We start from the raw sequence: 16,183 nt of genomic DNA on the forward strand, positions 1-16,183 counted from the left end.
TAATTACGTTTATATATTTGAGATGAAAGCAATGCCATGCTTTATATCAAAACTACTTTAATCTTGTAGTCTAATGATTGTTATCAAAAATGCTCCCAAAATATTAAAATAGATTTTATCTAAAAGATCTGTGTCTCATAAGATTGATTTTTTTTAAATTCCTTAATATGTATGATTAAGGAATTTACCTCCAACACTAATCTTTTTCTTATATTTAACTTCCGTGTTAATATTAAAATAAATTTTTAATCAAAATTACAATTATGTTGTAAAATGTGTTCGGAAACTACTGAGTCTCGATGGTTCTAATTTAATATTATTTTTATGTTGCTTCCTAGTCTATAATTGTTTTTACGACTATCCAACATATGAAACATTGCAATGCATAAAGTTCATCTTATAAACTATATTGTTATTTTCATCAGTCTGAGGATTTTTATCTTTTTGTGTTTTATGAGTACTAATCTTTTATAAAATGTTTTTAACTTTGAAACTAAGAAATTTTTACAGAAAAAAGAAAAAAGAGAAAAATATTTTATATAAAATGTTTAATTTGCATACATTTTTTCAAAATTACTTCAAAACTTTCTTATACCTAACTTTTCATAAAATTTTATATTTAACTTTCCTAAAATATGAGAAAATCTCAAGCGTATTGAAATTTTTACAATAGTGTAGTCTCAATAAAAAAAATTAAAATCCATGTATGCATACCTCAATTAACAGATGTTCCAGATTTTCGCTCATCTCATAAAAGTACCTCGTTGTAATTAATTTTTCCTGAGATTTTTGCAAACAATCTCTGGCCATTTCGATTACTTGATGATGTACAAAACGTAAAATTGGTAATGAATCCTGCGTCATAGTAGCCACCACCTCGTATTCATCTATCTCCTTGTTTTCATTAATAAAATTGGTCAATCGCTCTTCCATCTGTTGCGTTGCCTAAAAATGTAATTATTAGTTGACATAATTGACCATTCTAACAAATATTCTTCGATAATAAATTAAATTAATCTTGTAATACCTTCGGAAATCTTTCTTTATATAAAGTATTCATCATAACAATTTCACTGTCAAGAACAGGTGATCGACTCGGACTGCTGCAATTGCATAAAAGTTATAGACTGTAGTTATAAATTAATATATTTATCATTTTATTAATCGTAATTTAACATCAATTAAAGGATTTTTCGCAAAAAACAAACAAATCTATTCTGTTTTAAAGTTGGAGTCAGCGTCAAATTATTCTTACAGTAACGTCATAAATAATAAATATAAAATATCCGTTAAAACCAAACAAAAGGTTTTTATTTTTGAAACTAGAAGACTATGTCAATCACAGCGGTTTTTGGTGACAAATAATAATTTTTAATTTTTACAATTATTGTTTAGTATACGTCGCCTGAAAAAGAACGTTCATTTAACTTATAATAATTATTGCAAAAAAATATATGTCTCGGTGGTCGAAGTGGTAGGACACCTGCATGGAATTTAGAAGATCAAGGTTCAAACTCTGGCTGAGGTGTTTTTTCACAATAAAATAATTTCCAGTTTTTTCGGGAGAAGAGAGGATATTATATATGTTTTTTTATAATATTAATATTATTATTCCGGCTTTATAACTGTATTTCAAGTCCAATGAATATATGACGCGCAGTTTGAGTTAAAAAATATAAAAATTAAAAATTATTTAGCATCAAGAATCGCCATAATTAATATAGGCTTTCTAGTCTCAGGTTTTTAATTTCATCAGTCTAATATAATGTATTATTGTTTATTCTTTTCTAACAAATATATTTTTTAATAAAATTTAATCAAAGCCTAAATTTTGTTTTTATATTTACTTATATATCCAAAGAAAAATTATCAATCATTATTTATACAAAGAAAAATGTAAAAAATAAGATTTTAATTAAGAGCAATTTATAAAATTTTTCAAATAAAGAAAAAAAATTATTGTTTTATTATGCGCATTCCTTTTTCACCTTTAGCCTTTAAGTAAATTTCTTTTTTTACCTTTATTATTATTGTTATAAAAAAAAGTACATTAAATATTTTGAAATAAATAAGGGGTAAAAATACAAATAATAATTATAAACTTGTAAGAACTAAATAACGCTAAAAGTTCATTTTTCTCTTTTAAATAGGTCCTTAACAATTAATCAAAGTTAAGCAAATTTGTGCTTATACCTATTATAATCCAAAAATATTACCATATTTAAAATAATTCAAATGTAAAAAAGCTTTTTGTTTGCTAAAAATTTAACTTTTCGGACTTGTTTAATGTGTGTAGGACCCTTAGTTTAATTAAAAACTGTTGATTAACAGTCACTGAAAAATTTTTAATGAATTATACATAATTATTTACGATATATACCTCAAACTTCGAGAACGTGGACGATGTAACGGCGATCGACGGCCTTCCTCTTCGAGGTTAAAAGATGCGCTACCCGGAATATTAGATATGCTGGAACCTGGGAAGCCCGGATGCGAAGAGCATGGTGTCCCGGGCTTGGAGAAATGGCAAGACAACATGCGTAGCTCATCCTTAGTGGGAACATTTGGTAATTGATGCAACCGTTCTTGGCTCGAGTATTGCGACTAGAGGAATACAAATGATAAATTATTAATCATGATTAGCATAAATGGAAAATTGTATTCAGCGCATATTAATCGACCTACTGAAACATTACTAGAGCCGGGTGTTGTTCCGTAGCCACTGGACGGTAAACTAGCAACTGACCATCTTCTACCATCGCCAGTTCCTGTAGCACCTCCTCCAATTCTTAAATGTCGTAATATTATATTCATTTAATAACATTCAGAAATCTTATACAAATTAATTAACCATAAAAAGATGTTAAAACATACTGTAAAGTTTTGATTGTTGTATTACGTGAGAATTTATAAGCACTTCCTTATCAGACTTACTTTTTTTCATAAATTTGGCGTAATTCTTGTGGCACTAATTTTTCGTTTCTATTTATACAACACGCAAAAGATACAGCACAGCACTTACAACATATTACCATTTTGAGCAACCAGATCGGACTAATTTAAATGTCTTAAGACAAACGGTATAAGTAGAATAAGTACCTTTTAATTGGAGCAAAAGCAAAGTGTGGACTGGACGACATCCTAGGGCTCTCTAAGGGACTGCCTATAATTGGGACGAATGCTATATGGAAAACAAGCAAGAAAAAATTAATCTGCTATATCATTAAATAATCAAGTAAACGATAAAAAATCTTTCTACTATATGTGAACAAAATTTACATTAGAATACACAATTATTTTAAAATCTAACTATAAAGGATGTACTAAGTAATAAAATATGGAATCTCAATATGTTCTAAGTCTAATTAAATCAAATGCACTGTGTATACTTAACTATTGTTATAAAAATCGCTATATTATCAGATCTAATAAACAAGAATATTTTTAAAAATAAAGAATATAAGAATTACATACCTGATAAAGGTGAATGGCAACGTGGTAAAGTAGGCGATGTAGTTGTAATAAGAGACTTACGATGAGCCGCTTTGGCAGCGCGACGAGAAATGTTGAAATCACGCTAGAAAAATGTTATTACTAAGTATATATAAATAATAAATTATATTATAATACATTATATTACCAAAAACATACTAACCACATGAACTGATAGAGAAGGTGCCGACTTTCCTATCGCAGAATTTCTCATGCGAACTAGATTTGATAATTCTCCACTAACTAAAATCAAATAATTTTGATGTAACACATACGTATCACTCGACAAAATAAATCATAATACACTAATATACAATATATATAAGAGGAATATAAGTACATAAAAAAAATATGTCCTAATAAATGTCAAAACTTCACGAACATGTGAAAGACTAAATATTAAAGAGATCGATTGTATTAAAGAATCTTATAACAGTTACAAAGTTACTTTTTGTGTTAAACTCAGCTATTGTCGAGTATGTAATATGCTGTAATAGAATCAGAGTGTTCACTCAAAGTTTGTAAATCCATTCCCTGAAAATTCCAAAGTTTTCCAGAAATTTTTATCAAAATTCCGGGTAAGATTAGGACATTATAAGCTACTTTTACAAGAAGTGTAAAATATATATGAACTTATACATGTATTATCATTTATAAATTCATGCCAATGAAAAAAATTATAAAAGTTTTTAAAAGTGCATTTTAAAAAAGAAAGATAAAACTCTAAATGTCTTTTAGTTTCATTTCTACAATATTTTATATTTTAATATTTTATAAAATTGAAAAGTATTTTGGAACAAAATATTATAGAAACAAAATTAAAAGACTTTTATAATTATCTTTTCTTTTTAAAAAGCATATTTGAAAATTTTTTTACAATTTTTTTCATCAAGATACTTTTTGCAAGTGTGTTCGAGCTAATAAACGATAATGTACATACATATATAAGGCATTCCACGTAAAAGGAGTCCACCTAAAAATAAACTGTTTAGGATTTTTAAAATGATAATAAAAACATGTTAGTGGATATATTGTATAAGATTAATAATAAAAAAAATAAGTGTTATGTCTTACATTAAAGATATTAAAGATTATCGTTTGAATTTAAAAAAAAGTTTTTCTTTTTTTTTAACATTTGTAGCTAAAATTAAAAAATTTTTGAAGACATGATTTTTTAGGATTTTTTACGTACTTTTAGATAAAATTATTAATTTTAGTGAGGAAAATTTAATAGTATCAAAAAAATTGATTTTTTAGTTTTAAACAAACAATGAACAATTTTATCCATTTTTAAAAATCTGAAAAAATTCTCAAAAATACTTCAATACATGTAGAATATCGTATCATAAAGCAAATTTTGGGATCGTAATAAAATCCTCTCACAAATAAATATTTTTACCAATACAAAATTATATTATAATTTCAACCAAAAGCTGGATAATATCAATTTTTATTGGTTAATTATTTAGTACTACGTAAATAATGTACCTTTAACAAATAACTATAAAATAAAAAATAGTTGTGAATTCTGTGTTTTATATTATTTAGACTTTATTTTCTATATTTTTTGGAAAAAAGTCTCGTTCTTCCTCAAAACTAAATTTTTTTTTAAATTATTCTTCGCTCGCAGGAATAATCGCATTTTAATGTACTCGGAATAGTTTTCGCTAATGCAAATCTTGGTTCCGAAAACTTACTTAATTTGTCGTGATTTGTTTTCAAACTAAATAAAATTGTTGTCTCTTCTATATCATTTTTAGCTCACAGATATAATGCCTCAGCATTGAGGATTACATTTCCTTGCAAACTAGCTCTCCTTGCTAATCGTCTTAAATTTCCATTAATACCATCACAATGACCTTTTCCATGTGCTATAGTAAAGAAATGCTATTCAGCCGTGATACCAAAAAAAATCTCGCGCATAGTAAAGCAAATTATAATTCTTAAATTATAAATTATTAAATTAGATTTGTTTTACCATGTGCGTGATTTTTTTTATCACTGGCCGAATGGTACTTCTTTACTACAGCACATGGAAAAAGTCCTTGTGATGATATTGGTGCGCTGAAAAAATAATTTCGTTTAATGTAATAAACCAATTTTTTAAAATTTGATTTTTTAAATTTTATTAAATGTGTACCTTGTTTTCAATAACATTTTGTTACATTAAATAAATAATTGTTTGCATGTAACAAAAATTATTACTTTTACATTGAATTACTCTATATATTGATATTAAATAACAGTTTATTTGATCGTAAAAAATTATTTAAATAAAAGAAACCTATTTTCTTAAAACAAGTAGCCAAAAATAAATAAACAAATGTTAATATTAAATAAGTGTTTAATTTATGATAAAAAATCTTTTATTAAAATAAAAGAAACCAGTTTCCATAAAACAAGCAGCTCAAAATTGGAAAAAGTTTTATAATTAAATAATTATTTATTCAAAGAAAGAAAATAATTTAATATAATAAAAAAAACTGTTCCTTTTAAACAAACAATCAAAAGTTAGAAGAAAAACGTAATATCAATGAATAAATTATTGACAGTTAAAAAATGATTTATTAAAATAAAAGAAATCAGTTTTCTTTTCTTAAAACAAACAAAAATTCAGAAAAAAATTGATATTAAATATTTGTATATTTGAAATTAAAATACAGTGTATTATGTAAAAAAAACCTGTTTCCTTCTAACAATCAAAAATTGAAACAAGATTGATATTAAATAATTATTTATTTGAACCTAAAAAATAATTAATAATAACTTACAATAAAATATTTGTTGAAATCTAATTAATGAATTTTTAAAATATTATATTAAATCCAGATTTTTTAATTTTAAAAGTAACGTTTTAGTAAATATTTGTTTAAATTTTATTTTCCAAAGTTATAAAATTAATAAATAGTTTTTTCAAACAAAATAAATATTTTTTAATTTATTTAATCAATTTAATTTATTTAAAAATATTATACTATTTTGCAAATATTGCTTGAATTAAATGTAATAAATATTTCATTAAAAATATTAAATTATTTATAGTTTATCTTTTTATATAAAATATGATATAAATATCTAAGGCTAAATAATCAAAGGGATAGTGAAAGTGTTCGTGCGATATTGAAGACGCAAGTTCCTTCCTGTTAAAATCAGCTTTACTTTAAATATAACTTTTTATAAATGGTATCACAAGTGTACGATTAGCTCAGTGTTAGCATATTAGGTTATTGTTTCAAAAATCTTAGGTTCGAATCCCGCCGATGTGTTTTCAAAAATTGTAAAATAATACGTAATATTAAATAGTGAAATAGAATCTTATATGCGAAACAGTGAATACAAATTAAACTATAAGAATAATAAAATCTGTTAAAAAATTTAAAAAAATATTTAATGTTTAATTAAATTCAAGTACATATTTTGTTACTTTCAAGCAAATGATTTGTTTGGATACAATAAAATTTATTGAGTTTGAAGAAATCGTTTTCTCTGTGCAGAAAGTCTTTTTTTTTATTTAATGAATAATTTTTTCTTTATAAATATATCTTTCTATAAAATCAGTTTCTTTCTTAGTAATTATAAAGATTGTTCAATTAAAAAAAAACATTTATTGAAATTAAATATAATTTATTATTTGCAAACAAAACCACATCTCTGCTTTTACGGTATACTTTTTTAATTCAAATATATTTGATATTTGACTTAAATAAAAAATCCCTTTGCAAGTATTCAATGAAATTATGTTTTTGAATCAAATAATTTTTTTTTGAATTTAGGATATTTTTTTTTTCAGTGTGAAAATTTAAGACAATTAGCAAGAAAAGCTAGTTTGCAAGGAAGTGTAATCCTCAATGCTGAGGCATTGTATCTGTAGACTAAAAATCATATAAAAAAAACAATTTTATTTAGTTCGAAAACAAATCACGACAAATTAGGTTTTTCAAGCCAAGATTCGCATTAGCAAAAACTATTCCGGATACATTAAAATATCATGCAATTATTCTTGTGAGCAAAGATCAAGTAATTTTAAAAAAATTTTGATGAGGAATAAGACTATTTTCCAAAAAAATATAGAAAAAAGTAAATAAGTCTAAATAATATAAAATGTAGACTTCACAACTATTTTTTATTTTATAGTTATTTGTTAAAAATATATTATTTACGTAGTACTAAACAATTGGACAATAAAAATTGGTATTATCTAGCTTTAGACTAAAATTAAAATTTTGTATCGAAAAAAATGTTTTCGAGAGGATGCCACATTGCGATTCCAAAATTTGCTTTATGATGCGATATTGTACATGTATTGAAGTATTTTTGAAAATTTTTTCAGATTTTTACAAATAGATAAAATTGTTCATTCTTTATTTAAAACTAAAAAAAATAATTTTTTCACTACAATCAAATTTTTCTCACTAAAATTAATATTTTTATTTGAAAGTATGGAAAAAATCCTTAAAAAAATCTCTAAAAAATTTTTTAATTTTAGCTACAAATGTTAAAAAAACACTTTTTTTTATTTAAACGATATCTTCAATATCTTTGATGGAAGGTATATAATACTCATTTTTTTTATCATTAATCTTATGCAATACGTCCACTAACATGTTTTCATTATCATTTTAAAAATCCCAAACAGTTTATTTTTGGGGACCCCTTTCATGTGGAATGCCCCATATACGCATACGTGTGCGCGCTTACTTTCACAGTTGACAGAAAACAATAGTAAATAAAAAACTAAAAAGATATTTCTTTGATATTAGGTTTAAAATAATTTATTTTAATCCTTTCATTGTATTTAAAATAATTTTATTCATGTCAAATTAGTAAAAAGATTAAATAAAAAATCCAAACAAAAAGGCTTTCCTCAGTCGCAGCTAGATCTTAGTGCTTTATATTTATTCGTGTGATTTTATATATAGGTACTCTCTTAAATTCAACCAAATTGCGCGTCGTTACTATTGATCATAACATAATAGCTTCTAGATTAAATAAGAAAATTAGTAATATCACGTTTTTATTCGATTAATCTAATAATAATTGATGCTGACTAGCATCTAACTCTTCCCCCCTTTAAAAAAACAGTAAAGAATTTATTGCGAAAAATATTACCTCAGCCAGGGTATTTTTAGAATAATTTTTTAAATAATTATTTGTTAAAAATGTTATTAACGTGACTAAAGAGGTCACTTTATTGTAAATCTTTTGTGTAAAACATTTTTTGATATCTCGAATAGTTTCCAAAATATAACAAAAAAGCTGAAAACCGCTATACACGTAAAGGATGATTTCATCCCTTGATACCGAATTTGAGCCATAACTGATAGTTTCTAAAATCATCTAATTATGTTACCTAAATGTGTGTAAAGTTTCATTAAAATCGGGGTGTGACACTTCGAGAGGTTCCCTTGTTAGTACTCATTTCCTCAGAGCCTATGCAGTAACCAAATGAATGAAACTGACACTAAAGAAAATCAATTATCTCGCTCCTTTTCTGGAATTAAGAAACTGGCAAATAATATTTTCACACCGAACAGAATGGTATAGGCGTTAACTTCGTTTAAACCCTTTAAGTTGCTTGTCAATAATGCGATATTTCCAATCTTGCTCCAAAAAGATATTGATTATCTGATACCTCATTTTGGTCATCTATAGAAGGAGCTTCATGATGAAATATATCTCCAGTCTGTGTAGAGAAGTTAATGTGATCTTCATACCTAAGGGAAGAGGGCACTTAATCCAAATCGTACAGTTTTCAGCCTCACCAATCAGTCTCATCTCGTTCGTACTAAACGGTACGGAAAACGCGCTGGATCAAAAATGAGATACTAATCCATTTCACAAGAAGCAACATGACTATCAAAAAGCCAAATCAACTATTGCCGCCTTACACTATTTAGTGTAAAGATTGAAAGGAATGCTAGAGATTAAAAGATAGCTCTCTGTGCTTTCATGGACATTTAACAACGTCTTCTTTGAGTCCATTAAAGAAGTTAACTACTAAAAAAGGCTTTTATACTGTGATCATCGTTTAGCTCAACATCACTTGCTACATGGATGTAAGATTAAAGCCACTGTAGCAGCGTCAAACACGATTGGGACAAGCAGAAGCTGCTATCAAGGCAGAGTCCTGTCGCTGATTTTGTGGTCAGTGGTTGTTACTGCCCTTCTCAACATCCTATCTGACAATAGATATATAGTATAAGGTTATGCTATTGACACTAATCACTATCCGGGATCAACTAGATGCCATCGCATCTGAAAAGATGCAGAAAGCTCTAAACTTCACACAACAATCGCAATAAGAGATTGCATATCAACTTAGAGAAAATCGGCGGGTCCCGATAGCGCACATCCCGATAGCATACAAACCACTCACAATGGCAGATGTCTAGAGATTTTCCGTAGGTTGGGTTAGATAAGTCAAGATGATTGGTTGGTGGGCTATCGGGATGTGCGCTATTGGAACCCTCCCGAAAAAATCACTATTGTACTATTCAATAGAAGGAAGAAAGTATATATTTGGTTTCGCCTGTACTGAATGGCGTAAATATAGACTTTAAAACCAAAATTAAATATTTTGGAGTAATTATTGATCAGAAACTGACATGAAACTCACATCTGATCAAGATACAGAAGAGCTATGCTCGCCCTGCTTACCTGCAAACTTCTGGGAAAAAACTGGGATCTTAGACCAAAAATGATCCATTAGTCATCAAGGCCATTGTTATACTCATAATCACTATATGAGCGTATGTAGCACTCGTATAGTGGCCAAAAACTGAGCAGAGCAACGTAGACACAATTGCAAATAATTCAATGGCTTGCCTGCCTAAGCATCACAAGAACTATGAATATTTGTCCCATAGCGGCTATAGAAACACTATTAAACCTGCTGCCCCTCTTCCTATAAATGCAAAAAGAGGCAATCAACAGTGCACTCCAGATGTACAAGAATAATAGATCGGCCAAGTTTAAAGATCATCTAAAAATACTCACAGTAAACAACACTGCTTAACTACCTATATATGATATGAGGATAAGATTTAACTTCAACCAGCCATACAATATTAAAATTTCTAACTGTGAGGATTGGGCGGAGGTGGACCCCTCTCACAGAAAGGGAGCACTTCGCTGGTTCACTGGCTATTCTGAAAGTGCTACTAGCTCAGTTGGAGTATGTATTAACGCAACCAATTGCCTTGATTCCATTGGGCAGTACATCCACAATCTTCCAAGCAGAGGTATACGCCATCAACCTCTCTGCTTATTTAAATCGACAGGACTTAAAAGACGCCACTATAGACATTTTTATAAAAAGTTGGTCAGCGTTAAGAATTCTAACAGCCTACACGTGTAAATCTGAGCTGGTCTAAGAATGCATATCTAACCTCGAGCAGCAGGCCAAGGACAACTACTATTATTTGGTGAATTCTAGAGTATTAAGAGATATAAATTGCCTGACAAGCTCGTCAAGAGTGATGCTGGTCTGTTCCCGATCGAGCCAGAGCCATGTGTGATGCGGGCTAACAAATACAGCCACATACTAAAAAATTCATCCAAAACTGAGAAGACAAAGCCTCATTCTGGAACAGTATATTTAGATGACTTCAAACGGAAAAATTCATTACTAATTCGTCACAAAGTGCAAAAAAGGCTCTATCTCTTGATAAAGAGGATCTTGTCATATTAATTAGCCTGTATTCAGGCCATTAAAGTATCATCTTCAAAAAATTGACAAAACTGAGACTGACATTTATCGACTTTGTTTAGAGACGACTGAAACAACTCAGCACATCCTGTGTAACTGCCCTGCCAACTTCAAGTTTTAGGCAAATGAATGCTAAGTCTATCTTATATGCTTACAGTGAAAATCCTTGACCGTGTGAGCAGCGTAAGAAGAGCGTAGTGCTACCCGTAGTATTGTATACGTAAATATGGCACGTTCAGACCTGGGCTTAGAAAATTAAGCAAATAAAATAATCTCTACATTTCAATGTAATATTAAAATCGTAATGTATTTAACGTAAATTACACACTTTCCTCAAAAATATTAAGCCAAACCATTCAATGATATTTTATGAATTAATAATCACAACGATATGTTCTGATGTCCGCATGAACCCACGTTACGAGTCTGTACGAGCCTGAACGAGCAGTAGAAAAGGGGGTTTTCCAACAGTTTTGTTAGTAAAGCCTTCAAGAAACGGAGTTTTCGTTTGAAGATTTTCTCCCATTGAATAGGATATAGCAATCTTATAATAAATAAATAAATAATAAAAACTTTTAGTTATTTTGTTAAATACAAAACAAAAACGAACAAATTACTAATAACTGCCGCGCACATTTTCCGTAATCATAACTATAATCGTAAAACATACCATAGCAATTCGCAAATCACAATAAATAATTGTGAAAAACGTAACGTTATTTTTAAATTCTCAATTACAATTGTCTAATTCGTACGTTTTACTGTTACAGCAAGTGTATGTGGTAACCCTAAAAATCTTTTTATTAGTATATCTATCCTTCACACGCTCCAAAAATTTTGATATTTAAATTTGCGTTCATCTGTACAATACAAAGATTTAATACAAAGTAATATAAAAAAAAACTTATTAACCAGGCCGAACTGGCGCTTCCTTGCTCTCCAATTTTGGTGGTACTGAATGTTTGTGCAAATCCGTTTCCATGTTACTGACAGTTTCTTCAACTTCATTTTGATCGAACACAAGCACCCTAGCGGAGTTACCGTGAGAACGCAGTCGTGGTCTACTCGGTCTATTTCTGGCTTGATCCATGATTTTTGTTCACTGGGCTTCTATTTAGTAACAGCGAGATAACTGAAAATAAATGAATACTTTAATTATAGCATACTTTAATGAATACTTTAATTATACATCTATAATGTAGAATTGACAAGTAACACGTTACTTGTATCGTTACCATTTTCGTTTTTCTTTTCTTTTTCGATAACAATCGTTAATTTTTCTGTCGGGTAATGATAACATTGTTACAGTTTTTTATAACAGTAACAAATTAGTCGTTTTACTTTCATTTATTATTCTTATACCTTTTCAATAGATCGCGCACTAATCACGTAATTAGATGAAAATATTCCGATACAGTACTTTTATATTTTAGACTACATTTCGATAGCCACTATCGGTACTAAAAAATTTACATTACATATATAGTACAAATCTTCAATACATATAATGATTATTGAAATGCATTCTTTAATTACATTGGGTACAAAAATATCGCACACAATTACGTAAATATTTCTCACATGACACAAGATTACTGTCATTTAGAAACAAAATATACTAAAGTTAATGTTAAAAAATAGAAAAATATTTTTATTAGAACTTAGAGTTCTACAAACTTTAATTTCTATTTCTTGTTATATTTTCTATTTCTTGTTATTTGTAATTAACGATTATCTTTTAGCTTCAAATGTTTAATTATTACAGTAGACAAAAAAAACTTAAAATTTTTTTCCAATTAAACTTACAAATTTAAGATACAAAATTACTCCAAGGATGCAGTTGTGTAGGCCACATTTGACCAATGTAGTTAAGGATTAACAATAACATTAATGTTTAAAAAGTGTTTAATTTAAATTCTTGTATAAATGAATATAATTAAAAAAAATACAAAATTAGAAAAATTATTAAATAAGGCTAATATATAAAAAAACTTGATCTTATATACAGAAGCTTCTAGAAAGTTTCAAGTTTCAATATTTATTACATTTAACATTGATTATCACGTAACATAATTTTAAAATCTAAAAAAATGTGACTTTGATCTAATTTAGGCGCCGACATCCCAAGTCAAACTGATGTAATCAATAAATAGAACTTTTTAAATCCTGCAACTTTTGTCTGAGACATTTTCAAAATCGTTATCTTTCTGAAATAATACAATATTCCGACGTTTTTTTTCCCTTATATATAAATATATTACATTCTACATATTAAAGGTGTGCAAATGGTTCAAATTCAAAATCGAATAATTCAAGAATATCGAATCATCGACGATTCAGGTTGCGTTCCAAGTTATGCATGAAGCGCATAGATTGTTAACCAATGCGCGCATTGAAAGCGCTAGAGATTCCCTAGATTGTACTAACTGTCCTGAATTTATAACACCCCTCTTAGCGCATTGACTGCATCAATTTCGACTTAAAGCAGTTGATGCGTCATGACAATTGACGACGTTATTTTTTCATGATAGCTAACGAAATATTTATATATTGCGTTTTTGTATTTGTATTTTTACGATGGAAGAGCAATTATTACATGAATAATTAATGCAATCGGCCTACCTATCCGTAATATTTTCACGTCTATTAAGCTGACACAGCCACTTCAGCACAATTCAATAAAACATACACAGAAATTTAGTGCTCTTTTGTTGCTAATTTGTTGCTCAATCCCGGATTTTGTAGCTCCAGCCGATTCGGAGAAAATAGTAGCTGTGCTGACTTAAGATTAAAACTAGCACAGCCATTTAAAAAAATAAAAAAATAATAAAAAACAATACAGATCTTTTTCTACTAATTTGTTGCTAATTTGTTACTCAATTCCCAAATTTGTTGCTCCACCCCCAACCCGAAAACCGACCCAACCAGTCGTACATTAGCATAATAGAATAAAATTTATATTTAATAAGGTATTTCGAGTGATTTTGTTTCTACGAATTTGTTGCTTGCAATTTTTAATAAATCCGATTTTGTTGCTCTACCCCTGACTTTCAAAAAGCCACCTTGAACAGTCTTACGTGAGCACAATTCTCAAAAATTAATATTTAATGAGATGTTTTGACTGATTTAATGTGTGTGATTTTGTTGCTCGCTATTTTCGACAAATCCGATTTTATTGCTTTACCTTCGACTCCCGAAAAGCCATCCCAAACAATCTTATGTAAGCACAATTCTCCAAAATTAATATGTAATAAGATATTTTGACTGATTTTGACTCTCCGATTTTGTTGCTTGCTATTTTTGACAAATCCAATTTTATTGCTCCACTTTCGACCCCCGAAAAGCCACCCCTAACAGTTCTACACAAGCATAATTCTTTAAAATTAATATTTAATGAGATATTTTGATTGATTTCAACTCTCCAATTTTGTTGCTTGCTATTTTTAACAAATCCAATTTTATTGCTCCACCCTCGACCCTCGAAAAGCCACCCCAAACAGTCTTACGTGAGCATAATTCTAAAAAATTAATATATAATAAGATATTTTGACTAATCTTGACTCTCCGATTTTGTTGCTCGTTATTTTTGACAAATCCAATTTTATTGCTTTACTCTCGACTCCCGAAAAGCCATCTCAAACAGTCTTACGTAAGCACAATTCTCCAAAATTAATATATAATGAGATATTTTGACTGATTTGGTGTGTGTGATTTTGTTGCTCGCAATTTTCGACAAATCCGATTTTGTTGCTTCATCCCTGACCCTTCAAAAGCCACCCCAAAATCAGTCAAAATATCTCATTAAATATTAATTTTGAAGAATTATGCTTGCGTAGAACTGTTAGGGGTGGCTTTTAGGGGGTCCAAAATAGAGCAATATAATCGGATTTGTCAAAAATAGCAAGCAACAAAATCGGAGAGTTAAAATTAGTCAAAATATCTTGTTATATATTAATTTTGTAGAATTATGCTCACGTAAGACTGTTTGTGGTGGTTTTTCGAGGGTCGAGTGTGAAGCAATAAAATCGAATTTGTCGAAAATAGCAAGCAACAAAATCACACACACTAAATCAGTCAAAATATCTCATTAAATATTAATTTTGGAGAATTGTGCTCACGTAAGACTGTTTGGGGTGGCTTTTCGAGGGTCGAGGATGGAGCAAAAAATTGGATTTGTCGAAAATAGCGAGCAACAAAATCGGAGAGTCAAAATCAGTCAAAATATCTTATTATGTATTAATTTTTTAGAAATGTCACATAAGACTGTTCGGAGTGGCTTTTTGAGGGTCGGGGGTAGAGCAACAAAATTGGATTTATTAAAAATTGCGAGCAACAAATTCGTAGAAACGAAATCACTCAAAATACCTTATTAAATATAAATTTTATTCTATTATGCTAATGTACAACTGGTTGGGGCGGTTTTTCAGGGGTTGGAGGTGGAGCAACAAATTTGGGAATTAAGCAACAAATTAGCAACAAATTAGTAGAAAAAGAATCTGTATTGTTTTTTATTATTTTTTTATTTTTTTAAATGGCTGTGCTAGCTTTAATCTTAAGTCAGCACAGCCACTATTTTCTCCGAATTGGCTGGAGCAACAAAATCCGGAATTAAGCAACAAATTAGCAATAAAAGAGCACTAAATTTCTGTGTATGTTTTATTGAATTGTGCTGAAGTGGCTGTGTCAGTTTAATAGACATAATATTTTCAGTTTCAAAACGCTACGCAGCACTAATGCGTTCCATGCGTTTCATGCGCAACTTGGAACGCACCCTCAATTTCAATTATTTCAAATTGAACGCCTATTTCGATTGTTTTATTCTTTCAAGCGACTAACGTTATATCAGCGTCTATCAATTTCTGTGTCTAATTGTCCATCGGTTTTCAAAACATTTCTACCATTTCTAAATCTTTCTTATAAACTATTCAAAAATTTGTGTACAAAATCGGCAACCGTCTTTGTAAATTTGTTTCAACATTATGG

The 16,183-nt window shown here is 28.8% G+C and overlaps 1 protein-coding gene across 3 annotated transcripts in view; it reads right to left on the reverse strand.

Annotated features, from left to right (window-relative positions):
* Window positions 1–16,183, reverse strand: part of LOC105200007 (microtubule-associated serine/threonine-protein kinase 3) — a 62,991-nt gene that overhangs the window by 27,316 nt on the left and 19,492 nt on the right. For all 3 annotated transcript variants that reach the window (XM_039447357.1, XM_039447352.1, XM_039447354.1), the window contains exons 2-9: window positions 12,113–12,332; window positions 3,656–3,735; window positions 3,475–3,577; window positions 3,100–3,181; window positions 2,686–2,788; window positions 2,381–2,604; window positions 1,028–1,103; window positions 715–945 (exon numbers count right to left, since the gene is read on the reverse strand). In XM_039447357.1, the coding sequence (XP_039303291.1) occupies window positions 715–945; window positions 1,028–1,103; window positions 2,381–2,604; window positions 2,686–2,788; window positions 3,100–3,181; window positions 3,475–3,577; window positions 3,656–3,735; window positions 12,113–12,290 (1,077 nt within the window). In that variant the 5' untranslated portion in view covers window positions 12,291–12,332. The remainder of the gene's footprint in view (window positions 1–714; window positions 946–1,027; window positions 1,104–2,380; window positions 2,605–2,685; window positions 2,789–3,099; window positions 3,182–3,474; window positions 3,578–3,655; window positions 3,736–12,112; window positions 12,333–16,183) is intronic.

Source organism: Solenopsis invicta, chromosome 1 (genome assembly GCF_016802725.1).
Source record: "Solenopsis invicta isolate M01_SB chromosome 1, UNIL_Sinv_3.0, whole genome shotgun sequence".
Classification (NCBI taxonomy): domain Eukaryota; kingdom Metazoa; phylum Arthropoda; class Insecta; order Hymenoptera; family Formicidae; genus Solenopsis; species Solenopsis invicta.